At 55.8% G+C, this 27,972-nt stretch overlaps 1 protein-coding gene and 1 long non-coding RNA gene across 4 annotated transcripts; both read left to right on the top strand.

Moving 5' to 3' along the window:
• The first annotated feature begins 1,399 nt into the window (after positions 1–1,399).
• On the top strand, positions 1,400–22,708 carry TFCP2 (transcription factor CP2). Of its 3 annotated transcripts, none has more exons than XM_063147818.1 (15): positions 1,400–2,776; positions 5,799–5,950; positions 8,680–8,756; positions 8,982–9,087; positions 9,158–9,264; positions 9,893–10,045; positions 12,256–12,366; positions 14,734–14,822; positions 15,686–15,731; positions 16,354–16,447; positions 17,193–17,283; positions 19,678–19,784; positions 21,098–21,240; positions 22,190–22,241; positions 22,363–22,708. In XM_063147818.1, the coding sequence occupies exons 1-15, from the start codon at positions 2,655–2,657 to the stop codon at positions 22,398–22,400; spliced, it is 1,488 nt and encodes a 495-aa protein (XP_063003888.1). In that variant the 5' UTR covers positions 1,400–2,654; the 3' UTR covers positions 22,401–22,708. The 3 variants fall into 3 exon arrangements, with proteins under 3 accessions (XP_063003888.1, XP_063003887.1, XP_063003889.1); XM_063147817.1 differs by having other exon boundaries at positions 15,683–15,731; XM_063147819.1 differs by having other exon boundaries at positions 2,701–2,776; positions 5,764–5,950; positions 15,683–15,731.
• Positions 21,709–22,153, top strand: LOC134413787 (uncharacterized). The gene is made up of 3 exons (XR_010026587.1): positions 21,709–21,748; positions 21,931–21,950; positions 21,991–22,153. It is a non-coding gene; the product is annotated as an uncharacterized LOC134413787 (long non-coding RNA).
• Positions 22,709–27,972: the final 5,264 nt, after the last annotated feature.

Below are 27,972 nucleotides of genomic sequence, written 5' to 3'. Positions count from 1 at the left end.
GCTGGTTTTGTCCCTTTGGTCACTGGTTTTGTCCCTTTGGCCACCCCTGTGTCCCTCTAGCCCTGTGCCTGTACCTGTGCCTGTACCTGTGCCCACCCCCCTGTGCCCTCAGCACCCTGAACTGGGAGCACTGGGAATCCCTCTGTGTGTCCCACCAGTCACAGCCCCCTGATCTCCAGCCATCAGCACTTTGGCCACTGGATTTGTCCTTTTGGCCACAGATTTTGTCCCTTTGGCCATGGATTTGTCCCTTTGGCCACTGGATCTGTCCCTTTGGCCACAGATTTTGTCCCTTTGGCCATGGACTTGTCCCTCTGTCCCGTGCCTGTACCTGTGCCCACCTGTGCCTGTGTGTGCCCCCTGGTCCCTCCTCTCACACACGACCCCCCCTGTGACACATATGGTGACAGACCCCACCCCGAGTGTCACCCACCCACCCACAATCAGCGATTTCCATTTTCCTGGGTTTTGCCCTTTTCCCTGTGTTTCTGAGGCGATGTCACGGCTCACCGGGGGTGACCCCAAATTTATGTCACCCCCACATTGCGGGTCCCCCGCCTCGTGAGGGGCTTCTGGGGCTGATCCCCCACCTTGGGGACGTCCCGTGGGTGGATTTTGGGGACATCTCCGCCGGGTTTGGGGGGCGTGAACCCCAAAGCAGAGGCAGCGCCCCCTCCTCAGCTCCCCCTGCCCTGAGCGATTGGGGGGGACACGGGGGCGCCCGCTGGGGCCGCGGCAGACTGATGCACTTGATGTAGTGGTGTGAAATAAACAGTATTTTTCTTTTTTCTTTTCCTTTCCCCTTTTTTCAGGATTTGGGGGGCCGGGGGGGTTGGGTCCCTTCCTCCTCCTCGCCCCCCGTCCGCGGCCGGGCAGCGGCGGCAGCGGGAATCGAACCCGCGGTCCCGCGGGAGGCGCCGCGCACAACCCAGCGCCTCACAGAGCCCAGCGCCGCACGCCGCCGCGGCCACGCCCCCCAGCCAATCCCCGAGCGGTCTGCCCGGCGCGCAGCTCTCTATTGGTTATTGTCGCCGCCCGTCACGCGGCAAGACCTATTCCCATTGGCTGAGCCGGCCGAAGAGGCGGGGCCGCCCTCCCAGCGGCGGGGGTGGGGCCGCCGCCTCCATCTTGGCGGAGCGGCGCGTTCGGGGGTCCCGGCCCGGAGCGGGGGGGGGCGGGCCCGGACTGGACTAGGGGGTCCCGGTCGGATTGGGGAGGGGTCCCGGTGTCGTCTGGGGGGTCCCGGCCCGGAGCGGGGGGGCGGGCCCGGCTTGGGGGGTCCCGGCGAAAATTGGGGGGTCCCGGCCCGGACTGGGGGTCCCGTCCCGGTTTGGGGGGTCCGGGCCCGGTTTGGGGGGTCCCGACGCAGATTGGGGGGTCCTGGCCTCGACTGGGGGGGGTCCCCGTGGGTGCAGCCCCTCAGGGCAGTGCAGGACTTTGGGGTCCCCGTGTGTGAGCCCTTAGAGGGGAGTGCAGGATTTTGGGGTCCCATTGGGTGCAGCCCCTGTAGGGCAGTGCAGGATTTTGGGGTCCCCTTGGGTGCAGTTCTTGGAGGGGAGTGCAGGATTTTGGGGATCACCTTGGGTGCAAGGCAGTGCAGAATTTTGGGGTCCCCTTGGGTGCAGCCGCTGCAGGGCAGGGCAGGATTTTGGGGTCCCCTTGGGTGCAGCGGAGTGCAGGATTTTGGGGTCCCCACGGGTGCAGCCCCTTGAGGGCGGTGCAGGATTTTGGGGTCCCCTTGAGTGAAGGGCAGTGCAGAATTTTGGGATCCCTGCCCTTAGAGGGGAGTGCAGGATTTTGGGGGGTCCCTTTGAGTGCAGCCCCTTGAGGGCGGTGCAGGATTTTGGGGGGTCCCTGGGAGTGCAGCCCCTAGAAGGGAGTGCAGAATTTTGGGGGGTTCCCTTGGGTGCAGAGCAGTGCAGGATTTTGGGGTCCCCTTGATCGCAGCCCTTAGAAGGGAGTGCAAGATTTTGGGGTCCCCGTGGGTGCAGCCCCTTGAGGGCAGTGCAGGATTTTGGGGTCCCCGTGGGTGCAGCCCCTTGAGGGCGGTGCAGGATTTTGGGGTCCCCTTGGGTGCAGCCTCTGTAGGGGAGTGCAAGTTTTGGGGTCCCCTTGGGTGCAGCCTTTGGGGTTGCTCTGTAGAACTCGGGGCCCCCCGGGGGTGTCACCTCTCAGGGGTTTTTGGGGTGCCCCCGAAGTGTTCCCTTTGAGGGGGGGGTGTTGCTGGGTTTTGGGGTTCATTCGCCTGAGCTAGCAGGGTTTGGAGGTCCCCAAATTAATCACTGCAGGAGAGGGTCCTCAAGAGGTTTGGGGGGGCTTTGGTACCCCCAGAAATCGGGGAGGTGTTGGGGTGCCCCAAGGAGCCCCTGGCTTGGGGGTGACTCTGAGGAACCCCATTTTTGGGGTGACACTGAAGACTCCGTTTTGGGGTGACCCTGAGCCCCATCAGTTTGGAGGTGACCCCAAGACCCGCTGGTTTTGGGGGTGACCCCTGCAACCCCCACATTTGGGAGTGCCCCAAACCCCGCTTTTGCCGTATCCCCGAGACACCCCCATTTCTGAGTACCCCCTGCCTCACCCCCGTTTTTGGGGTGACCCTGAGGACCCCCCCGTTTTTGGGGGTGACCCGGTGGCCGTTTCGGGGTGCCGGGGCCATGGCGTGGGCGCTGAAGCTGCCGCTGGCGGACGAGGTGATCGAGTCGGGGCTGGTGCAGGATTTCGACGCCAGCCTCTCGGGCATCGGGCAGGAGCTGGGTGCTGGCGCCTACAGCATGAGGTACAGGGACCCCAAAACCCACAGGGCACCCCAAAACAGGGCACCCCAAAAGATCCCGGGAAAGGCAGGAGCCGTGTGGGGAGTGGGGGGCCCCAAAAGGAGCTGGAGGTGGGACGTGTCACCTCAGCAGCGGTGCCCGAAGAGGGAGGGGACCCTGGAATGTCCAGAGGCACCCCAAAATCATGGATCCCCAAAATCCCCAAGGGAAACCCCAAAATCTCCATGGGTCCCCAAGGGTAACCCCAGAATATCCATGGGTCCCCAGAACCCCCAAGGAAAATCCCAAAATCTCTGGGGGTCCCCAGAATCTCCATGGATCGTCAGAAGCCCCAAGGGAAACCCCAAAATCTCCATGGGTCCCCAGAATCCCCAAGGGAAAGCCCAAAATCTCCATGGGTCCCCAGAATCCCGAAGGGAAACCTCAAAATCTCCATGGGTCCCCAAGGGAAACCCTAAAATCTCGGGGGGAGTCCCCAAGATCTCTGTGAATCCCCAAAATCCTTCAGGGAAACCTCAAAATCTCCATGGATCCCCAAGGGAAACCCCAAAATATCCATGGATCCCCAAAATCCCCAAGGGAAACCCTGAAATGTCCAAGGGTCCCCAAAATCCCCAAGGGAAACCCCAAAATCTCAGGGGGTCCCCAGAGTCTCCAAGGGAAACCCTTCAATCTCTGGGGGTCCCCAAATTCCCCAAGGGAAGCCCCAAAATCCCCAGGGGTCCCCAGAACCTCTGGGGGTCCCCAGCATGGCAGGGGGTGCCAGGGACACGGGAACCCTGAACTGTGCAAAGTTGGGGCACCAAGGGGGAAATGGAGGTGTGGGGTGGAGTAGGGATGGAGTAGAGATGGAATTGGGGTTGGAGCTGGGATGGAGTAGGGAAGGAGTTGGGAAGGAGTAGAGATGGAGTTGGGATGGAGTAGGATGGAGCTGGGATGGAGCTGGGATGGAGTTGGGATGAGTTTGAGATGGAGTTGGGTTGGAGTAGGGGTGGAGTTGGGGTTGGGGCTGGGATGGAATTGGGGTGGAGCTGGGATGGAGTTGGGATGGAGTTGGGTTGGAGTTGGGTTGGAGTTGTAATTGCAATTATGGCTGAAGTAATGCACGGAGCTGTGTTTGGGACTGGGATGGATTTAGGTTGGATTTGGGATGCAGTTGGGATGGGTTTGGGATGGATTTGGGATGGATTCAGGATGGATTTGGGATGGGTTTGGGATGGATTTCGGTTGGATTTGGGATGGATTCGGGATGGATTTGGGATGGATTCAGGATAGATTCGGGATGGATTTAGGTTGGATTTGGGATGCAGTTGGGATGGGTTTGGGATGGATTCGGGATGGATTTGGGATGGGTTTGGGATGGATTTGGGATGGACTCAGGATGGATTTGGGATGGGTTTGGGATGGATTTGGGATGCAGTTGGGATGGGTTTGGGATGGATTTGGGATGGACTCAGGATGGATTTGGGATGGGTTTGGGATGGATTTGGGATGCAGTTGGGATGGGTTTGGGATGGATTCAGGATGGATTCGGGATGGATTTGGGATGGGTTTGGGATGCGGTAGGGATGGACTTGGGATGCGGTAGGGATGGACTTGGGATGCCATTGGGAGGGATTTGGGATGCAGTAAGAATTGATTCAGGATGAATTTGGGATGCAATAGGGATGGAGCTGGGATGCCATTGAGATGGATTTGGGATGGAGCTGGGATGGATTCGGGATGAATTTGGGATGAATTACGGATGCAGTAGAGATGAATTCAGGATGCAGTTAGGATAGATTCAGGATGGATTTGGGATGCCATTGGGATGGATTTGGGGTGCAGTAGGGATGGATTCAGGATGAATTTGGGATGAATTCGGGATGCAGTAGAGATGAATTCAGGATGGACAGATTCAGGATGGATTAAGGATGGATTTGGGATGGGTTTTGGATGGATTTGGGGTGCAGTAGGGATGGATTCAGGATGGATTCGGGATGAATTTGGGATGAATTCCGGATGCAGTAGAGATGAATTCAGGATGCAGTTAGGATAGATTCAGGATGGATTTGGGATGCCATTGGGATGGATTCAGGTTGGATTCAGGATGCCATTGGGCTGGAGCTGTGGTTGGAGCAGGGAAGGAGCAGGGCTGGAGTTACAGCAGGAATTGTGGTTGTAGTGATGGGAATCAGGATCAGCAGTGCTCACAGGTGTACCTGGGTGCTCACAGGTGTAATCAGATGGCCACAGGTGACAGGTGTGCCACAGGTGAGCCCCTGAGGCTAGATGTTCAGGACACACCTGGAGCCCTGGGCTCAGGCAGGGTCCAGAGGCAGAGCCAGGTGGGGCTCATCCTCCAGGTACCAAGTCTCAGGTTGGATTGAAGGCATCCCTGACCCCCCACCACCAGCTCACCTGTCTCAGGTGACCCTCTCCTGTGCTGACAGGTGTATTCAGATGGCCACAGGTGACAGGTGGGCCTCAGGTGAGGCCTCTGAGGCCAGATGTTCAGGACACACCTGGAGCCCTAGGCTCAGGCAGAGTCCAGAGGGAGAGCCAGGTTCCTGGTGGGGCTCTTCCTCCAAGTATCAAGGCCCAGGTTGGATTGAAGGAATCACCCCCCTCCCAGCTCACCTGTCTCAGGTGACTCTCCCCTATGCTGACAGGTGTATTCAGATGGCCACAGGTGTCAGGTGTGGCTCAGGTGAGCCTCTGAGGCCAGGCAGGGTTCAGAGGCACAGCCAAGGGGGGCTCTTCCTCCAGTTACCAAGGCCAAGGTTGGATTGAAGGCATCCATGACCCCCCCAGCTCACCTGTCTCAGGTGACTCTCTCCCATGCTGACAGGTGTATTCAGATGGCCACAGGTGTATTTCCCTGAGGCCAAATGTTCAGGACACACCTGGAGCCCTGAGTTCAGGCAGGGTCTGGGGACAGAGCCAGGTTCCTGGTGGGGCTCATCCTCCAGGTACCAAGGTTGGACTGAAGGAATCCCTGCCCCCCCAGCTCACCTGTCTCAGGTGACTCTCCCCTGTCCACAGCGACGTCCTGGCCCTGCCCATCTTCAAGCAGGAGGAGTCCAGCCTGCCCCCCGAGAGCCAGGACAAGCTGCTGCCCTTCCAGTACGTGCTGTGCGCCGCCACCTCGCCCGCCGTCAAGCTGCACGATGAGACCCTCACCTACCTCAACCAAGGTGAGCCTCACCTGTCCTGCACAGGTGCCTGGATGGGTGGGGGTTCTGCTGTGGAAGGTGGTGTTGTGGTGTTGTTTCCCCCCGGGAGTTGCTGAGTTTTGGGGTGTTGCTGCTGGGAGATGGGAGGGGGCAGTGCATGCACCTGGCTGTGCTCGGCACAGGTGGAGCAGGAGTCACCTGGGGGGTTCAGCAGGTTGGAGGCGGGGGACTGGAGAGTGGAAACAGGGGTGTGCACAGGTGTGCAGGGTGGAGGCAGGGTGTGTGTAAGGTGTATCTGTACAGGTGTGTGTAGGGTGGTTACAAGTGTATGAGGATGGTTACAGGTGTGTGTAAGGTGTATCTGTGTGTGTAAGGTGTATCTGTACAGGTGTGTGTAAGGTGATTACAGGTGTGTGTAAGATGTATCTGTGTGTGTAAGGTGTGTCTGTACAGGTGTGTGCAGGGTGCTTACAGGTGTATGTAAGGTGTATCTGTACAGGTGTGTGTAAAGTGTATCTGTACAAGTGTGTTCAGAGTGGATACAGGTGTGTGTAAGGTGTATCTGTGCAGGTGTGTGCAGAGATGTGTGCAGGATGGATACAGGTGTGTGTAAGGTAACTGTACAGGCGTGTGCAGAGGATTACAGGTGTGTGCAATGTGGTTACAGGTGTACAAGGTGGCTACAGATATGTGTAAAGTGTATCTGTACAGGTGTGTGCAGGGTGGTTACAGGTGTGTGTAAGGTGTATCTGTATAGGTGTGTACAGGGTGGTTACAGGTGTGTGTAAGGTGTATCTGTGTGTGTTAAGGTGTATCTGTACAGGTGTGTGTAAGGTGTATCTCTGTGTGGAAGATGTATTTGTACAAGTGTGTGCAGGGTGGTTACAAGTGTGTGTAAGGTGTATCTGTACAGGTATGTGCAGAGGATTACAGGTGTGTGTAAGGTGTATCTGTACAGGTGTGTGCAGAGGATATGCAGATGCGTATAACGCGTATCTGTACAGGTATGTGTAGAGGATTACAGGTGTGTGTAAGGTGTATCTGTACAGGTGTGTGCAGAGGATATGCAGATGCGTGTAACGCGTATCTGTACAGGTGTGTGCAGGGTGCATACAGGTGTAAGGTGTATCTGTGTACACCTGTACAGGTGCAGAGGACTGCAGGTGTGATTGAGTAAGGTGTACTTGTATAGGTGTGTGCAGGGTGGATACAGGTGTGTGTAAGGTGTATCTGGGTGTGTAAGGTGTATTTGTACACGTGTGTGTAGGGCGGATGCAGGTGTACAATGTGGCTACAGGTGTATGTAAAGTATGTCTGTACAGGTGTGTCTATAGGTGTGTGTGCAGGCTGTATACAGGTGTGTGTAAGGTGTGTCTGTGTGTGTAAGGTGTATCGGTACAGGTGTGTGCAGGGTGGTTACAGGTGTGTGCAAGGTGTATGTGTGTAAGGTGTATCTGTACAGGTGTGTGTAAGGCGGTTACAGGTGTGTGCAAGGTGTATCTGTGTGTGTAAGGTGTATTTGTATAGGTGTGTGCAGAGGATTACAGGTGTGTGTAAGGTGTGTGTAAGGTGTGTCTGTGTGTGTAAGGTGTGTCTGTACAGGTGTGTGCAGGGTGGTTACAGGTGTATGTAAGGTGTACAGGTGTGTGTAAGGTGTATCTGTACAAGTGTGTTCATAGTGGATACAGGTGTGTGTAAGGTGTATCTGTGCAGGTGTGTGCAGAGATGTGTGCAGGATGGATACAGGTGTGCGTAAGGTAACTGTAGAGGCGTGTGCAGAGGATTACAGGTGTGTGTAAAGTGTATCTGTGTGTGTTAAGGTGAATCTGTACAGGTGTGTGTAAGGTGTATCTCTGTGTGGAAGATGTATTTGTACAAGTGTGTGCAGGGTGGTTACAAGTGTGTGTAAGGTGTATCTGTACAGGTGTGTGCAGAGGATATGCAGATGTGTGTAAGGCGTATCTGTACAGGTGTGTCCAGGGTGGTTACAGGTGTAAAGTGTATCTGTGTACACCTGTACAGATGCAGAGGACTGCAGGTGTGATTGAGTAAGGTGTATTTGTATAGGTGTGTGCAGGGTGGATACAGGTGTGTGTAAGGTGTATCTGGGTGTGTAAGGTGTATTTGTACACGTGTGTGTAGGGCGGATGCAGGTGTACAATGTGGCTACAGGTGTATGTAAAGTATGTCTGTACAGGTGTGTCTACAGGTGTGTGTGCAGGCTGTATACAGGTGTGTGTAAGGTGTATCTGTATAGGTGTGTGCAGAGGATTACAGGTGTGTGTAAGGTGTGTGTAAGGTGTGTCTGTGTGTGTAAGGTGTGTCTGTACAGGTGTGTGCAGGGTGGTTACAGGTGTGTGCAGGGTGTATGTGTGTAAGGTGTATCTGTACAGGTGTGTGTAAGGTGGTTATAGGTGTGTGTAAGGTGTATCTGTGTGTGTAAGGTGTATCTGTACAGGTGTGTGTAAGGTGGTTACAGGTGTGTGCAAGGTGTATCTGTGTGTGTTAAGGTGTATCTTACAGGTGTGTGCAGGGTGGTTACAGGTGTATGTAAGGTGTATCTGTGTGTGTAAGGTGTATCTGTACAGGTCAGTGATGGGCAGCTCTGCAGGATGGCAGTTACAGGTTCAGGTGTACCTGCTGCTTTCAGGTACATCTGGAAGGTCTGGGTTGGTGGGACCCCAAATGAGGGAGGAGCTCAGGTGACAGGTACAGGTGACAGAAACCCTCAGGTGCCCTCCTGCCCCCAGGTCAATCCTATGAGATCCGGATGTTGGACAACAGGAAACTCGGGGAGCTGCCCGAGATCAACGGGAAGCTGGTCAAGGTGAGCAGAGAGCTCAGGTACCCCTGGGCCAGGTGTGCTCATGCCAGGGGTACCTGGGCCAGGTGTGCCCATGCCAGCCAGGTGCCCTCCAGAGCCCTGCAGCTGAGTGGGGCTGGGAGCTGGGGGAGGAGGGTGGTTCCCTTTGCCCCTTTCTGGCACAGGGAGGGGCTGCACACCTGGCCAGGTGTGTCAGGGCAGCCCCAGGTGATGTTTCCCCGTCCCCAGAGCATCTTCCGGGTGGTTTTCCACGACCGGCGGCTGCAGTACACGGAGCACCAGCAGCTGGAGGGCTGGAGGTGGAACAGACCTGGCGACAGGATCCTGGACATAGGTGAGTCTCACCTGGCTGGGGCGGCTGGGAGGTCCCAGGTGGGCCTCACCTGTGCCCCCCTCCCCTGCAGATATCCCGATGTCCGTGGGCATCATCGACCCCCGCGCGAACCCGACCCAGCTCAACACCGTGGAGTTCCTGTGGGACCCCTCCAAGAGGACCTCGGTCTTCATCCAGGTGAGCACAGGTGGGCTCTGTTCCGGATCCAGGTGAGGACATGTAGGGTCTGTCCTGCATCCAGGTGAGGACAGGTGGGCTCTGTCCTGCATCCAGGTGAGGACAGGTAGGGTCTGTCCTGCATCCGGGTGGGGGGCAGGTGGGCTCTGTCCCACACCCAGGTGGGGCACAGGTGGGCTCTGTCCCTTATCCAGGTGAGGCACAGTGTGCTCTGTCCTGCATCCAGGTGAGGACAGGTGGGCACTGCCTCACATCCAGGTGGGCTCTGTCCTGCATCCAGGTGAGGCACAGCTGGGCACTGCCTCACATCCAGGTGAGGGACAAGTGGGCAGTGCCTCACATCCAGGTGAGACACAGGTGGGCTCTGTCCCACATCCAGTTAAGGGACAGGTGGGCACTGGCTCACATCCAGGTGGGGCACAGATGGGCAGTGCCTCATATCCAGGTGAGGGACAGGGGGGTTCTGTCCACACCCAGGTGAGGCACAGTGGGCTCTATCTCACAGCCAGGTGAGGGATCTGTCCCACACCCAGGTGGGGCCCAGCCGGGCCCTGTCCCACACCCAGGTGAGGCCCAGCCGGGCCCTGTCCCTGGCTGGCTGCCCCACAGGAGGCTCACCTGTCCGCAGGTGCACTGCATCAGCACGGAGTTCACGCTGCGCAAGCACGGCGGCGAGAAGGGCGTTCCCTTCCGCGTGCAGATCGACACCTTCCGCGAGAACGAGAGCGGCGAGTACACCGAGCACCTGCACTCCGCCAGCTGCCAGATCAAGGTGTTCAAGGTACCTGAGCGCCCACCTGGGCCCACCTGGGCTCTGTCCTGCTTTGTACTGGTGCCTCTGAAAAATCCCGCCTGTAGGAGTAACAGCCCCAGCAGGTGGTGCAGGGTACAGGTGGTGCAGGGTACAGGTGGTGTAGGTGGTGCAGGTGGTGCAGGTGTAGGTGGTGCTGGTGATGCAGGTGTAGATGCTGCAGGTGATGCTGCAGGTGGGGTAGGTGGTGTAGGTGGTGCAGGTATTCAGGTGGTGCTGGTGATGCAGGTGGTGTAGGTGGTGCAGGTGATGCAGGTGATGCAGGTCATGGAGGTGGTGTAGGAGGTGCGGGTGGTGCAGATAGCAGAGGTGGTGCAGGTGGCACAGGTGGTGCAGGTGGTGTAGGTGGTGCAGGTATTCAGGTGGTGCAGGTGATGCAGGTATTCAGGTGGTGTAGCTAGTGCAGGTGGTGCAGGTGTTTAGGTGATGTAGGTGGTGCAGGTGGTGCAGGGTGCAGGTGGTGTCAGTCGTGCAGGTGGTATAGGTGGTGCAGATGCTGCAGGTGGTGCAGGTGGTACAGGTGGTGCAGGTGGTGCAGGTGTTTAGGTGGTGCAGGTGGTGTAGGTGGTGCAGGTGTTTAGGTGGTGCGGGTGGTGTCAGTGGTGCAGGTGATGCAGGTGGTGCAGTAGGTGTAGGTGGAGCAGGTGGTGCAGGTGATGTACGTGCTGCAGAGGGTGCAAGTGGTGCAGGTGATGCAGGTGGCTCACGTGGTATAGGTAGTGTAGGTGATGCAGGTGATGTAGGTGATGCAGGTGGTGTAGATGGAGCAGGTGATGCAGCTGATGCAGGTGGTGTAGGTGGTGTAGGTGATGCAGGGTGCAGGTAGAGCAGGTGGTGCAGGTGGTTCAGGTAGTGCAGGTGCAGGGAGGGGTCGTTCCCACTCAGGTCACACCTTAGGGTGCCTGTGACTCCACCCCACCTGCAGCACCCCCAGAATCTCACCTTGGCTCCTCTTTTCACACCTGTTCACCTGAGGGGTCAGTGGGGTTTGGGGTCCTGCTCTGCCCTCCCCTGCTCCACCTGGGACAGATTCCATCACCTGTGAGTGCAGGTAGAGGTGAGTTTAAGGGGATTTCTGCAGGGGTCTGCCAAGGGGAACACCTGGATACCTGTGGAGGTTTCACATCCGTGCTTCCCACGGGATTTGAGTTACAGGTGTGTTCAGGTGGTTACAGGTGTCTGCAGAGAGGTTACAGATGTACTCGGAGTTATAGGTGTGTACAATGTGGCTACAGGTGTGTTCGGGTAGTTACAGGTGGATTCAGGTGGTTACAGGTGTGTGCAGAGTGGTTACCGGTGCATTCAGGTGGTTACAGCTGTATTCAGGTGGTCACAGGTGTCTGTGGACTGTTACAGGTGTATTCAGGTGGTTACAGGTATCTCCAGGTGGTTACAGGTATCTCCAGGTGATTACAGGTGTATTCAGGTGGTTACAGGTGTATTCAGGGAGTTACAGGTGTGTTCATGTGATTACAGGTGTGTTCAGGTGGTTACAGGCGTCTCCAGGTGGTTACAGGTGTCTCTAGGTGGTTACAGGGGATTTCAAGTGGTTATAGGTGTCTTCAGGCATCTTCAGGTGGTTACAGATGTCTCCAGGTGGTTACAAGTGTATTTCAGGTGTTGCAGGTATATTCAAGTGGTTACAGGTGTCTCCAGATGGTTACAGGTGTATTCAGGTGGTTCCAGGTGGTTCCAGGTGTCTCCAGGTGGTCACACCCCTATCCCTGCAGAGGCCCTCAGGACAGGCTTCTCCCCAAACTCCTTTTCCCTGTGCCGAGCACCAGGAGAGCTGAGTCACCTGTGCCACCTGAGTCACCTGTGCCACCTGTGTGTGTCGCACACACCTATGCTACCTGTGGGTGTCCCCCACACCTGTGGGTGTCCCCACACCTGTGCCACCTGTGGGTGTCACACACACCCACCTGTGCTACCTATGAGTGTCCGCACACCTGTGCCACCTGTGGGTGTCCCCACTCCTGTACCACCTGTACCACCTGTATGGATGTCCCCACACCTGTGCCACCTGTGGGTGTCCGCACACCTGTGGATGTGCCCACATCTGAGTCACCTGTGTGTGTCCCCACACCTATGCCACTGTGGGTGTCCCCACACCTGTGGGTGTCCCCACACCTATGCCACCTGTGGGTGTCCCCACACCTGTCACACCTGTCCCTGGGCAGCCCAAAGGAGCGGACCGGAAGCAGAAGACGGACCGGGAGAAGATGGAGAAGCGAACGCCGCACGAGAAGGAGAAGTACCAGCCCTCATACGAGACCACCATCCTGACCGAGGTGAGCTCACCTGCCCACCTGCCTCACCTGGCTGCAGGCAGCAGGGCTGGGCTGCTGCCAGACCGCAGCTCAAGGTGTTCGTACCTGCCAGGCAGAACTGGGGCAGAGGAGGTGCTCTGTACCTGCAGAAGGGCTCTGGGGCCATTACTGACCTGAGCTGGGCAGGTGTGTGCAGGGCCAGGTGTGTGCAGGCCCGGGTGTGTGAGGTTGGATGTATTTGTGGGCCCAGGTGTGTGCAGGGCAAGGCCAAATGTGTGGGGCCGCAGGTGTGTGCAGGCCCAGGTGCGTGCAGATGTGTGTGTGCATTGAAGCTGTGTGCAGGTGGAGTTCCAGGTGTTTATAGGGCCAGGTGTGTGCAGGCCCAGGTGTGTGAGGTTGGATGTATGTGTGGGTCCAGGTGTGTGTAGGGCAAGGCCAGGTGTGTGGGGTTGAAGGTGTGTGCAAGGCCAGGTGCGTGCAGATGTGTGTGTGTATTGCAGCTGTGTGCAGGTGCAGCCCAGGTGAGTGCAGGTGTAGACCAGGAGTGTTCAGGTGTATGCAGGTGCAGACCAGGTGTGTGCAGGTGTGTGTGTAGTGCAGATGCAGTCCCAGGTGTGTGCAGGTACAGCCCAGTTGCGTGTGGGTGTGTGTGTGCAGTGCAGCTGTGAGCAGGTGCAGTCCCAGGTGTGTGTAGGGCCAGATATGTGCATGGTTCCAGGTGTATGCAGGTGTGTGTGTGCAGGGCAGGTGTGTCCAGCTGTGTGCAGGTACAGTCTCTGCAGTCCCAGGTGTGTGCAGATTAGTGTGGGCAGTGCAGGTGTGTGCAGGTGCAGTCCCAGGTGTGTGCAGGTATGGTACCAGGTGTGTGTGGGTCTGTGTGTGCAGTGCAGGTGTGTGCGTTTACAGTCCCAGGTGTGTGCAGGTATGGTACCAGGTGTGTGTGGGTCTGTGTGTGCAGTGCAGGTGTGTGCGTTTATAGTCCCAGGTGTGTGCAGGTGCAGTCCCAGGTGTGTGCAGGTATGGTACCAGGTGTGTGTGGGTCTGTGTGTGCAGTGCAGGTGTGTGCGTTTACAGTCCCAGGTGTGTGCAGGTGCAGCCCAGGTATGTGTGGGTGTAGACCAGGTGCGTGCAGGTACAGTTAGAGGTGTGTGCATGGTTCTAGGTGTGTGCAGGTGCAGCCCAGGTGTGTGCGTGGTTCCAGGTGTGTTCAGGTATGTGCGTGCATTGCAGGTGTGTGCAAGTGCAGCCCAGGTGTGTCCAGGTGCATACAGGTACAGCCCAGGTGTGTTCAGGTGTGTGTGGGCAGTGCAGATGTGTGTGTGTGCAGCCCAGGTGTGTTCAGGTGTGCAGGTGCAGCCCAGGTGTGTGTATGGCTTCAGGTGTGTGTGTGCAATGCAGGAGCAGTCCCAGGTGTGTTCAGGTGTGCAGGTGCAGCCCAGGTGTGTGCAGTCCCAGGTGTGTGCAGATGTGTGTGTGCGTTGCAGCTGTGTGTAGATACAGTCCCAGCTGCGTGCAGGTGCAGCCCAGGTGTGTCCAGGTGTGCTGGTGCAGCCCAGGCGTGCTCAGGTGTGTGTGTGCAGTGTAGATGTGTGCAGGTGCAGTTCCAGGTGTGCTCAGGTGTGCAGGTGCAGCCCGGGTGTGTTCAGGTGTGCGTGTGCAGTGCAGGTGCAGTTCCAGGTGTGTTCAGGTGTGTGTGTGCAGTGTAGATGTGTGCAGGTGCAGTCCCAGGTGTGCTCAGGTGTGCAGGTGCAGCCCGGGTGTGTTCAGGTGCAGCCCAGGTGTGTGCATGGCTCCAGGTGTGTGTGTGTGCAACGCAGGTGCAGCCCGGGTGTGTTCAGGTGTGAAATCCAGGTGTGTTCAGGTGTGTGTGTGCAGGGGCAGGCCAGGTGTGCTCAGATGTGTGCAGGTGCAGCCCAGGTGTGTGTGTGTGTGCAGTGTAGATGTGTGCAGGTGCAGCCCGGGTGTGTTCAGGTGTGCTCAGGTGTGTGCAGTGCAGGTGTGCTCAGGTGTGCAGGTGCAGCCCAGGTGCGTGTGTGTGCTGTGTAGATGTGTGCAGGTGCAGCCTGGGTGTGTTCAGGTGTGCTCAGGTGTGTGCAGTGCAGGTGTGTTCAGATGTGCTCAGGTGTGTGCAGTGCAGGTGTGCTCAGGTGTGCTCAGGTGTGTGCAGTGCAGGTGTGCTCAGGTGTGCTCAGGTGTGCAGGTGCAGCTCAGGTGTGTGTGTGCAGTGTAGATGTGTGCAGGTGCAGCCCAGGTGTGTGTGTGTGCAGTGTAGATGTGTGCAGGTGCAGCCCGGGTGTGCTCAGGTGTGTGCAGTGCAGGTGTGCTCAGGTGTGCTCAGGTGTGCAGGTGCAGCTCAGGTGCCCCTGAGCTCACCTGCCGTGCCCGCAGTGCTCGCCCTGGCCCGAGGTCACCTACGTGCCCAACGCGCCCTCGCCCGGCTTCAACAGCTCCCACAGCAGCTTCTCCATCGGGGACGGGTGAGCGGCACTGGGCATACTGGGAGTGCTGGAACTGGGAATACTGGGAGTGCTGGGGGTGCCAGACTGGGAGCACTGGGAGTGCTGGGAGTACTGGACTGGGAGCACTGGGAATTGGGAGTACTGGGAATTGGGAGCACTGGGAATTGGGAGTACTGAACTGGGAGTACTGGGAATTGGGAGTACTGGGAATTGGGAGCACTGGGAATTGGGACTGGGAGTGCTGGAACTGGGAGCACTGGGAATTGGGAGTACTGGGAATTGGGATTACTGGACTGGGAGTACTGGGAATTGGGAGCACTGGGAATTGGGAGTACTGGGAATTGGGAGCACTGGGAATTGGGACTGGGAGTGCTGGGAATTGGGAGTACTGGACTGGGAGTACTGGACTGGGAGCACTGGGAATTGGGAGTACTGGGAATTGGGAGTGCTGGGAATTGGGAGTGCTGGGAATTGGGAGTACTGAACTGGGAGTACTGGGAATTGGGAGTACTGGGAATTGGGAGTACTGGACTGGGAGCACTGGGAGTGCTGGGAGTACTGGACTGGGAGTACTGGGAATTGGGAGTACTGGGAATTGGGAGTACTGGGAATTGGGACTGGGAGTGCTGGAACTGGGAGCGCTGGGAGTCGGGGGGTGGGTCGGACCGGGGGGATGGCACCAGTGCCACCCCAGTGTCATCCCAGTGACCCCATTGTCATCTCACCGTCATCCCAGTAAGCCCAGTGCCATCCCACTATCACCCCTGTGCCACCCCAGTGACACCAGTGCCATCACAGTGTCCCCAGTGTCCCAGTGTCCCCAGTGCCCCGTGTCCCTCTGTCCCAGTGTCCCAGTGACTGTGTCCCTCTGTCCCCAGCAGCGGGTCCCCGAGCCACCAGCCCGACCCCCCCGCGCCCCTGGCTGACGTAAGTACCTGCCCAGGTACCTGCCCAGGTACACCTGGGGGTCCCACAGGGGACACTTGGGGTCACCTGCACACACCTGGGAGACCTGGGGGGAATTCCCACCTGTGCTGGCCCACCCTGAGCTCACTTGTGCCTCAGCACTTCCACACTTCCACATCACCTGGAGACATTTCCAAGTCACCTCTGAGGTCATCACCTCCTCCCACCTTCCCAGGGGTTCATTTCCCACCTGTACTGGCCCACCAGGGCTCACCTGTGTCCTACATCCAGGTGAGGGACAGGTGGGCTCTGTGGGAACACTTCCACATCACCTGGAGACATTTCCAGTCCCACCTGCCCAGGGTTTCAATTCCCACCTGTGCTGGCCCACCCTGAGCCCACCTGAGCTCACCTATGTCCTATATCCAAGTGAGGCACAGGTGGGCTCTGTTCCACACGCAGGTGAGGGACAGGTGGGTTTTGTGGTAACACTTCCACATCACCTGGAGACATTTCCAGGTCCCAGGTCCCACCTGCCCAGGGGTTCATTCCCACCTGTGCTGGCCCACGCTGGGCTCACCTGGCAGCACCTGTGCCCCTGGCTGGCCAGGCAGGTCACCTGGCAGCACCTGTGTCCCCCCAGACGCTGCTGCCCACCTGGAGCCCGCAGGAGGCTCAGCAGTGGCTGCACCGCAACCGCTTCTCCACCTTCTCACGGCTCTTCAGGAACTTCTCAGGTGAGTTCTGCCCTCACCTGGGCCGGGTCACCTTCCCTCGCCTGGGCTGGGTTTCCTCCCCTGGGTCGGGTCACCTTCCCTCACCTGGGCAGGGTCACCTCCTTTCACCTGGGCTGGGTTACCTCAGCTGGACAGGGTCACCTCACCTGGGCTGGGTCCCCCCCTCTCACCTGGGCGGGGTCACCCCCTCTCACCATTTGGGGTGAATTTAGGGCACATACGAGGTGAATCTGTCTGAATTTGGGGTGAGTTTGGAGTGAATTTGGGATGAATTTTGGGGTGAATTTTGGGGTGAATTTGGGGTGAATTTTGGTGTGAATCTGGGTGAATTTGGGGGTGAATCTAGGGCAACTCTGGGGTGAATTTGGGGTGAATCTGGAGTGAATTTGGGATGAATTTTGGGGTGAATTTGGGGGGTGAATCTAGGGTGAATTTTGGGATGAATTTGGGGTGAATTTTAGGGTGAATCTGGAGTGAATTTTGAGGTGAATTTGGGGTTGAATTTTTGGTGAATCTGGGGTGAATTTTGGGGTGAAGTTGGGTAAATTTAGGGTCAATTTGGGGTGAATCTGGAGTGACTGGGGTGAATCAGGTGAATTTGGGGGTGAATCTGGGATGAATTTGGGGGTGAATTTTGGCGTGAATCTAGAGCAACTCGGGTGAATTTGAGATTAATTTGGGATGAATTTGGGATGAACCTGGGTGAATTTTGGGGTGACTCTGGGTGGATTTGGGGCTTTCCCAGGGGCAGATCTGCTGAAGCTGACACGGGAGGATGTGATCCAGATCTGTGGCCCCGCTGACGGCATCCGGCTCTTCAACGCCCTCAAGGGCAGGTGGGGCTCACCTGAGGGGCCTGGGACACACCTGGGGGGGCCAGGATTGACCTGGGGGGGTGGTTGGGGTCACCTGGGGGGGTGGGACACACCTGGGGGGGGGCTGGGACACACCTTGGGGGGGGTCAGGAGTCACTTGAGGGAGCTGGGATTCACTTGGCCCAGGTTTTTCCCATCCTAGTCAGGAATTTAGAGGAACTTTGGGGATGGAAGTCCAGGTTGGAAAGAGGAATTGGGGATTGGGAATTAGGGATTAGGGATTAGGAATTGGGAATTGGGGATTGGAAATTATGGATTAGGAATTGGGGATTAGGGATTGGAAATTGAGAACTGGAGATTAGGAATTGGGAGTTAGGAATTAGGGATTGGGAATTGGGAATTAGGGATTAAGGATTGGGAATTGAGAATTAGGAATTAGGAATTGGGAATTGGGGATTGGAAATTATGGATTAGGAATTGGGGATTAGGGATTGGAAATTGAGAACTGGAGATTAGGAATTGGGAGTTAGGAATTAGGGATTGGGAATTGGGAATTAGGGATTAAGGATTGGGAATTGAGAATTAGGAATTAGGAATTGGGAATTGGGGATTGGAAATTATGGATTAGGAATTGGGGATTAGGGATTGGAAATTGAGAACTGGAGATTAGGAATTGGGAGTTAGGAATTAGGGATTGGGAATTGGGAATTAGGGATTAAGGATTGGGAATTGGGAATTAGGAATTGGGAATTGGGGATTGGAAATTATGGATTAGGAATTGGGGATTAGGGATTGGAAATTGAGAACTGGAGATTAGGAATTGGGAGTTAGGAATTAGGGATTGGGAATTAGGGATTAAGGATTGGGAATTGGGAATTAGGAATTAGGAATTGGGAATTGGGGATTGGAAATTATGGATTAGGAATTGGGGATTAGGGATTGGAAATTGAGAACTGGAGATTAGGAATTGGGAGTTAGGAATTAGGGATTGGGAATTGGGAATTAGGGATTAAGGATTGGGAATTGGGAATTAGGAATTGGGAATTGGGGATTGGAAATTATGGATTAGGAATTGGGGATTAGGGATTGGAAATTGAGAACTGGAGATTAGGAATTGGGAGTTAGGAATTAGGGATTGGGAATTGGGAATTAGGGATTAAGGATTGGGAATTGAGAATTAGGAATTAGGAATTGGGAATTAGGGATTGGGAATTACAAATTGGGAATTACAAATTGGGAATTAGGGGTTCTTTGAGTTTGAGACTCCAGGACTGGAGCCCCAGGCCAGGAGCTCCTGCTGCTCCAGGTGCTGTCTCCACCTGGGACCTGCCCAGAAGGTTCCCAAAGGGGCTGCGTGTTCCTCACACCTTGCCCTAAAAATCAGGGGTTGGACACACCTGGAGCATTTGGGAGGATGTGAGGGACAGAGGGCCCAGGTGGGAATGGCCGAGGAGCATCTCAGGTACCTGCCAGGGACAGGGGAGCACCTGCAGGTGGGAATTCCAGAGGAGCATCCTCAGACACCTGATGGGGACAGGGGAGCTCCTCCAGGTGGAAATGGCTGAGGAGCATCATCAGATACTTGACAGGGACAGAGTGTCCAGGTGGGAGTGGCTGAGGAGCATCTCAGGTACCTGACAGGACCAGAGTGTCCAGGTGGAAATTCCAGGGAAGCATCATCAGGTACCTGCCAGGGACAGGTGTTAGGGTGGGAATTCTCAGGTGTGAATGTCTGAGGAGCATCCTCAGGTACCTGACAGAGACAGATTGTCCAGGTGTGAATCTCTGAGGAGCATCTCAGGTACCTGACAGGGACAGGGGACCCCCTCCAGGTGGGAATTCCAGGGAAGCACCATCAGACACCTGGCAGGGACAGGGAGCTTCTCCAGGTGGGAATGTCTGAGGAGCATCATTAGATACTTGACAGAGTGTCCAGGTGGGAATTCCAGGGAAGCGTCCTCAGGTACCTGCCAGAGACAGGGTTAGGGTGGGAATTGCCAGGTGGGAATTCCAGAGGAGCATCCTCAGGTACCTGACAGGGACAGGGAGCTTCTCCAGGTGGGAATGGCTGAGGAGCATCTCAGGTGCCTCAGGTGGCAATTCCAGGGAAGGCTGACCAGGGTCAGTGAGGGGACGCCTGGAGCTCAGGTGGGAGCTCACAGGGGTTGAGATGGGCTCACCCAGCTGCTCCAGGGCACACCTGGGGCTCAGGTGGGCACAGCCCGGGGGTTGGGATGGGCTCCCCCATCTCCCCCTGGGGACACCTGGGGCTCAGGTGGGAGCTCACAGGGGTTGGGACGAGCTCCTGACACAGCCCAGGGGTTGGGATGGGCTCCCCCAGCTCCCCCTGGGGACACCTGTCAGGGGAGGGCAGGGCAGGCAGGGGCAGCCCCAGGTGACCCTCACCTGTCCCAGGATGGTGCGGCCCCGCCTGACCATCTACGTGTGCCAGGAGTCGCAGCAGGTGAGGGAGCCCCAGCACGAGCACGAGGACGGCGACGGAGGCAGCGGCACCTTCTTTGGTGAGGGGGGCAGGGGGCTCACCTGGGGGGTGGGAGCTCACCTGGGGGGGTGGAACTCACCTGGGGGGTGGGAGCTCACCTGGGGGGGTGGGAGCTCACCTGGGGGGTGGAACTCACCTGAGGGGTGGGAGCTCACCTGGGGGGGTGGGAGCTCACCTGGGGGGGTGGGAGCTCACCTGGGGGGGCAGGGGGCTCACCTGGGGTTGTGGGAGCTCACCTGGGGGGGTGGAACTCACCTGGGGGGTGGAACTCACCTGGGGGGTGGGAGCTCACCTGGGGGGTGGGAGCTCACCTGGGGGGGTGGGAGCTCACCTGGGGGATGGGGGCTCACCTGGGGGGTGGGAGCTCACCTGGGGGGGTGGGAGCTCACCTGGGGGGATGGAACTCACCTGGGGGGGCTGGGGGCTCAGCTGGGGGGGTGGGAGCTCACCTGGGGGGTGGGGGCTCAACTGGGGAGGGTAGAGAGCACACCTGGGGACGTGGGGGAATTCCTGTCCTGCTGGGCACAAACCCACCTGAACAGTGCAGGTGCTGCCGCTCAGGGACACTGGGAGGTTTGTGGGGACAGGGGTGGAAATGCCACACAGGGCACGGTGACAGGGCACGGTGACAGGACAGGGGTGACAGACAGGAGATTGGTGACAAACAGGACACAGTGCCACACAGGACATGCTGACAGATAGGACACGGGTGACAGACAGGACACAGGTGACAGACAGGACACAGGTGACAGACAGGGCATGGGTGAGAGGACACAGTGCCAGGTCACAGGTGACAGACGGGATGACAGGGGTGACAGGACACGGTGCCAGGTGTGTCACAGGTGACAGACAGGGCACAGTGACAGGACACGGGTAATGGGCAGGACACGGTGCCAGGCAGGTCCCTGTTAGGAGCACGGCAGTGCCCAGCCCAGGTGGCCATGGTGGCACACCTGGGCAGGTGTGGCTGTGCTGTCAGGTGTTCCGTGCCCGCAGTGTGCCACACCATGTACCTGGAGGAGCTGGCACAGCTGTTCTGGGTGACAGAGAGGACAGGGGTGCCAGGCAGGACACAGGTGACAGGACACAGGTGACAAACAGGTCACAGTGCCAGGGAGGTCATTGTGCCAGGCAGGACACGGTGACAGACAGGTGCCTGTTCTGAGTGCAGCTGTGCCCAGCCCAGGTGTGGCTGTGCTGGCACACCTGGCAGGTGTAGCTGTGCCCGCAGTGTACCACGCCGTGTACCTGGAGGAGCTGGCACAGCTATCAGGTGTGGCTGTGCTGTGCTGGCACAGCTGGGCTCACCTGCCGGGTGCCCTGTGCCCGCAGTGTACCACGCCGTGTACCTGGAGGAGCTGACGGCGGCCGAGCTGGCAGAGAAGCTGGCACAGCTGTTCCGGGTGCCCGCCCAGCACATCCAGCACATCTACAAACAGGGCCCCACGGGCATCCACGTGCTGGTCAGCGACCAGGTAACCTCACCTGCCCAGGTAATGCCCACCTGGCCCAGGGAATGCCCACCTGGCTCAGGTAACCCCACCTGCCCCAGGTAACCCCACCTGCCCCACGGGCACACCTGGCACCAACCAGGTAATGCCCCCTTCCCCCACGGGCATCCACATGATGGTAAGCGGCCAGGTAACCCTGCCTGGCCCAGGTAACCCCCACCTGCCCCAGGGAATGCCCATCTGGCAGTGCCAGGTAACTCCCACCTGCCCCATGAGCATCCATGTGCTGCTCAGCGACCAGGTAACCTCACCTGCCCCAGGGAATGCCCACCTGCCCCAGGGCACACCTGGCACCAACCAGGTAATGCCCACCTGCCCTGGTAATGCCCACCTGCCCCAGGTAATGCCCACCTGCCTCACAAGCACACTTGGCAGCACCAGGTAATGCCCACCTGCCCCAGGGCACACCTGGCAGCAATCCCCCTTCCCCAGGGCACACCTGGCAGTGCCAGGTAATGCCCACCTGCCCCAGGTGACCCTCACGTGCCCCAGATAAGGCCCACCTGCCCCAGGTAATGCCCCCCTGCCTCACAAGCACACCTGGCAGCACCAGGTAATGCCCCCCTGTCCCAGGGCACACCTGGCAGCACCAGGTAACCCTCACCTGCCCCAGGTAACCCCACCTGCCCCACAGGAACACCTGGCACCAACCAGGTAACCCTCACCTGCCCCAGGTAATGCCCCCAGTCCCACAGGCACACCTGGCAGTGCCAGGTAATGCCCACCTGCCCCAGGGCACACCTGGGGGCAGCATCACCTGTGCAGGTGCTGGGAAGGGCCCCAATCAATGAAATGTTCCTGGCTGGTGCTTCCCGAGCTCCCACCTGAGCTCCCACCTGGGCACCTCCCGCCCTTTGGAACCCAATTTTTCCCCAAAAAGCCCTAAATCGGAGCTGTCTGGGGTTTGTTCCAGATGATCCAGAACTTCCAGGATGAATCCTGCTTCGTCCTGGACACCCTGAAAGGTGTGTGAGTACCTGGGCTCTGCTGGGCCACACGCGAGGCACAGGTGTGACTCCTCACACACCTGTGTGCCACCCCTGGCCCCTCCCAGCTCCCCTCACCTGTCCTGGGCTTCCCTTGCAGCCGAGACCAATGACAGCTACCACATCATCCTGAAATAGGGGCAGCTGAGGGACAGGTGAGGAGCACCTGCGGCCTCTCAGCACACCTGGACACCCTCCACGAGGACACAGCAGAGATTTGGGAACCCCAGGTGTGCTCACCTGGCCATCCCCCCTCGCAATGAACTCCTGGACACCTTCTGGAGAGCTCCCAGGTGTGGTCATCTGGCCCACCACCCTCCAAAGGAACACCTGGAGAGCCCCCAGGTGTGCTCACCTGGCCACCACCCTCCAAAGGAACACCTAGAGAGCCCGCAGGTGTGGTCACCTGGCCACCCCTCCCTCAAAAAGAACACCTGGAAAGCCTCTGGACACCCCCCCAGGTGTGCTTACCTGGCCACCATCCCCGAAAGGAACACCTGGAGAGCCCCCAGGTGTGCTCACCTGGCCACCCCTCCCTCAAAAAGAACACCTGGAAAGCCTCTGGACACCCCCCCAGGTGTGGTCACCTGTCCACCCCCCCTCGCAATGAACGCCTGGAGACCCCCCAGGTGTGGTCACCTGGCCACTCCCCTCACAGGGAACACCTGGAAACCGTTTGGGGACCCCCCCCCAGATGTTGTTACCTTGCCACTCTCCTCGAAAAGAACACCTGAAAACCTTCTGGAGAAACCCCAGGTGTGGTCACCTGCCCACGCCCCTCACAGGGAACACCTGGAGATCCCCCAGGTGTGGTGACCTGGCAGCCCTGCCCACAGGTGCCTCCTGGCACGGACAAGCTGCTGCTCCCCTGCTGCAGCTCTGGGGCACCAGGTGTGCTCCCACCTGGCACAGGTGTTGCCTCCAGGTGGGTGCAGGTGCGATCTCGTGAGGTCATCAAGAATTCCGGATTTAATTATGGAAAATTGGAGGATAAAGGGATAACTGGGGGGGGGGTGGGGGGAGGGCAGGGGGCATTGCTGGGTGTTTTTGGGGAGAAAAGCAAAGATTTGGCTCTTTCTGCGGAACGTGTGCAGTGATTGAAGCGGCTCTGGGCAGGTGTCCAGGTGAGGGATGTGCCCAGGGGTGGGAGGTGATTCCCCAGGTCCCTCAGATCTGGATGCTCCAGGTGATACCAGCTCAGCTCAGCCCATCAGGTGTTTCAGGTAAACAAAAACAGGAAAAAAAGACAATAAAAGCCAAGGATTTGATTAAATAAAGCCGGGGCGGGATCCAGGTGTGGCAGGTGCTGGCTCAGGTGACATCTGGGACAGTCTGACAGTGCAGGGGAGCAGCACCACCCCAGGACTGAGCAGCACCCCCAGAATCACCCCAAACATCTCCCCAAAACCATCCCCAGGACCACACAAAAATCACTCAAAACCACCCCCAGGAAATACCCAAAATCAGCCCCAAACCATCCCAGAATCACCCCCAAACCACCCCAAAATCACCTCCAAAAATCTGCCAGATCACACAAAAATCACTCAAAACCACACCTGAGAAATCCCCCAAAATCACCCCCAAACCATCCCAAAACCACCCCCAAATAATCCCCAAAAGCAGCCCCAAACTACCCCAAAATCACCTCCAAAAATCCCCCAAGACCACACAAAAATCACTCAAAACCACCCCCAGGAAATACCCAAAATCACCCCCAAACCATCCCAAAACCACCCCCAAATAATCCCCAAAATCAGCCCCAAACTACCCCAAAATCACCTCCAAAAATCCCCCAAGACCACACAAAAATCACTCAAAGCCACCCCCAAGTAGTCCCCAAAATCACTCCCAAACCACCCCAAAACCACCCCCAAGAAATCCCCAAAATCACTCCCAAACCACCCCAAAATCTCCCAGATCACCTCAGGATGGTCCCGCAATCACCTTGAAATATCCCTGAATCTTTCCTCTAAATTACCCCCTCACCACCCAAAATTACCCAAAAATCATCCCAAACGGATCACCCCAAATAATCTCAAATTCATCCCCAAACTACCTCAAATTCATTCCCAAACTACCCCAAATCATCTCAAATTCATCCCTAAATCACCTCAAATTCATCCCGAAATTACCCCAAATCACCTCAGATTCATTCCCAAATCCCCCCAGATTACCCCAAATTCATCTCCAAGTCCCCCAAAATTACCCCCAATTCATCCCCAAATTACCCCAAATCACCTCAAATTACCCCAAATTCATCCCCAAGCCCCCCATGCCCAGGGGGTGTCAGGGCTGGAGCACCCCAAGGTTGCTCCTGGCTCAGGTGGGACACACCTGGAGTGGGGGGAGCGCCCTCATTTGCAGGTTGTACCTGGGATTGCACCTGGAAAAGGTGGGGGGGACACGGGGGGTGTTTGATCCTTTAATTCCCTTTCCTTGGATCCCTTAATTCCCCTTTCTTTGGATCCTTTAATTCCCTTTTTGATCCTTCAATTCCTTTTCCTTGGACCCTTCAATTCCCTTTTTGAGCCTTTAATTCCCTTTCCTTGGATCCTTTAATTCCCCTTTCCTTGGATCCTTCAATTCCCTTTCCTTGGATCCTTTAATTCCCTTTCCTTGGATCCTTCAATTCCCTTTCCTTGGATCCTTTAATTCCCTTTCCTTGGATCCTTTAATTCCCCTATTGATCCTTTAATTCCCTTTCCTTGGATGCTTTAATTCCCTTTCCTTGGATCCTTTAATTCCCCTTTTGATCCTTCAATTCCCTTTCCTTGGATCCTTTAATTCCCTTTCCTTGGATCCCTTAATTCCCCTTTCTTTGGATCCTTTAATTCCCTTTTTGATCCTTCAATTCCCTTTCCTTGGACCCTTCAATTCCCTTTTTGAGCCTTTAATTCCCTTTCCTTGGATCCTTTAATTCCCCTTTCCTTGGATCCTTCAATTCCCTTTCCTTGGATCCTTCAATTCCCTTTCCTTGGATCCTTTAATTCCCCTATTGATCCTTTAATTCCCTTTCCTTGGATCCTTTAATTCCCTTTCCTTGGATCCTTTAATTCCCCTTTTGATCCTTCAATTCCCTTTCCTTGGATCCTTTAATTCCCTTTCCTTGGATCCTTTAATTCCCCTATTGATCCTTTAATTCCCTTTTCCGTGGATCCTTCAATTCCCTTTCCTTGGATCCTTCAATTCCCTTTCCTTGGATCCTTTAATTTCCCTTTCCTTGGATCCTTCAATTCCCCTTTTGATCCTTTAATTCCCTTTCCTTGGATCCTTCAATTCCCTTTCCTTGGATCCTTCAATTCCCTTTTTGATCCTTCAATTCCCTTTCCTTGGATCCTTCAATTCCCTTTCCTTGGATCCTTTAATTCCCCTTTTGATCCTTTAATTCTCCTTTCCTTGGATCCTTCGATTCCCCTTTCCTTGGATCCTTCAATTCCCTTTCCTTGGATCCTTTAATTTCCCTTTCCTTGGATCCTTCAATTCCCCTTTTGATCCTTCAATTCCCTTTCCTTGGATCCCTTAATTCCCCTTTCCTTGGATCCTTTATTTCCCCTTTTGATCCTTTAATTCCCCTTTTGATCCTTTAATTCCCTTTCCTTGGATCCTTCAATTCCCCTTTTGATCCTTCAATTCCTTTTCCTTGGATCCTTCAATTCCCCTTTTGATCCTTTAATTCCCTTTTCCTTGGATCTTTTGATTCCCCTTCCTTGGATCCTTTAATTCCCCTTTCCTTCGATCCTTCAATTCCCTTTCCTTGGATCCTTCAATTCCCCTTTTGATCCTTCAATTCCCTTTCCTTGGATCCTTCAATTCCCCTTCCTTGGATCCTTCGATTCCCTTTCCTTGGATCCTTCAATTCCCCTTTTGATCCTTCAATTCCCCTTTTGATCCTTTAATTCCCCTTTCCTTGGATCCTTCAATTCCCCTTTTGATCCTTCAATTCCCTTTCTTTGGATCCTTCAATTCCCTTTCCTCGGTCAGTGACTCCCAGGTGTGTTCTCAGTTCTGCCCCCAGACTCCAACCCCAGCTGAGGGCACAAAGGCAGCAGTGATCAGTGGAGGGAAGAAGAATCTAAATAAACAGAATAGCAAAATTGGTAAAAAAGGTACAGAAGAGCCTGAGGGTCCCAGCAGAAATTAACCCTGTCCTGGCCACAACCAGGGCGTTCCCCACCCCTTACTGCAGTCGATCCACACCATTCCTTATCCCACAGCTTGCACTCACCCTCTATTCTGCACCATCCCTTATCTCACACCTTGCATTTGCCCTTTACACAATCCATGTCATTTCTTATCCCAAACCTTGCACTTACCCTTTATTCTACACTGTCCACATTAATTCCTTATCCCACACCTTGCACTCACCCTTTACGCCATCCACATCACTCCTTATCCCATGACTTGCATTTACCTTTTATTCTATACCATCCACATAAATCCTTATCCCAAACCTTGCACTCACCCTTTATTCTACGCTGTCCAAATTCTTTATCCCACACCTTGCATTTACTCTTTATTCTACACTGTCCACACCATTCCTTATCCCAAACCTTGCACTGGTTCTTTATTCTGCACCATCCACGTCATTCCTTAACACAAACCTTGCACTCCTCCTTTACTCCATCCACATAATTCCTTGCACTCACCCTTTTTTCTGCACCACTCATTATCCCACACCTTGCACTGGTCATTTTTTCTGCACCTTGCATTTATTTTATTTTTCTGCACACCTTGCATTTACTCTTTATTCTACACTGTCTGCACCACTCCTTATCCCATACCTTGCACTCATCCTTTTTTCTGCACCATCCACACCATTCCTTATCCCAAACTTTGTTCTCATCTTTACATCATCCACTTAATTCCTTATCCTACACCTTGCACTGGTCCCTTTTTCTGCACCATTTCTGGTTCCACACCTTGCATTCACCTTTTATTCTGCACCATCCATGTCATTCCTTATCCCAAACCTTGCACTCACCCTTTACACTATCCATGTAATTCCTTATCCCACACCTTGCACTGGTCCTTTATTCTGCACCATTGCCCTGGTTTAGGGCAGATTTGGGATAAAACCTCCAAAAGGGGCCCCTCCAGCAAGCAAACCCACACAGCCCCTCTCCCCAACGAGTTTGGGAAGGATTCCCTGGAGAGAAGTGGAAAGAACCTGTTTATTTAACAGGTAAAACACCCCCCAGCACACAGAACCTGTTTATTTAACAGGCACAGCACCCCCAGCACACAAAATGAGCAATACCAGGTATTACAGTGACCTGATGAGGTCTCAGGGTGAGGGAAGTGGACAAGAATCTTAGTTCATGATCAGAAGGCTGGATTTATTGATCTATGATATATAACACATTATAACTACACTAAAAAGAATAAGGAGAGAAGTTGCAGAGGCTGCTAAGCTAAGAATAGCATAGTAAAGAAAGAATAACAAAGTTCTGTGTCCAGCTGAAAGCAAGGACAAACTCTCCTTGTGAGTGGTTAGCAAATCCAAACACTCACAGAAGCCCAATCACCGCTGCACCTGTTGCATTCCACACCAGCCAATAACAATTGTTTACATTCTTCTTCTGGGGCCTCAGCTTCCCAGAAGATGAACAAATCCCAAAGAAAGGATTTCTATGGAAAAATGTCTGCGACAACCAGGTGACACCGCTCTGTCACCACTCTGAAAAAGATGCCAAATTCAGAAAGTCTCTCC

This window comes from Melospiza melodia, unplaced genomic scaffold (genome assembly GCF_035770615.1).
Source record: "Melospiza melodia melodia isolate bMelMel2 unplaced genomic scaffold, bMelMel2.pri scaffold_51, whole genome shotgun sequence".
Taxonomy (NCBI): domain Eukaryota; kingdom Metazoa; phylum Chordata; class Aves; order Passeriformes; family Passerellidae; genus Melospiza; species Melospiza melodia.
The sequence above is the reverse complement of the archived record's forward strand: the minus strand, read 5'-3'. Positions and strand labels throughout refer to the sequence as shown.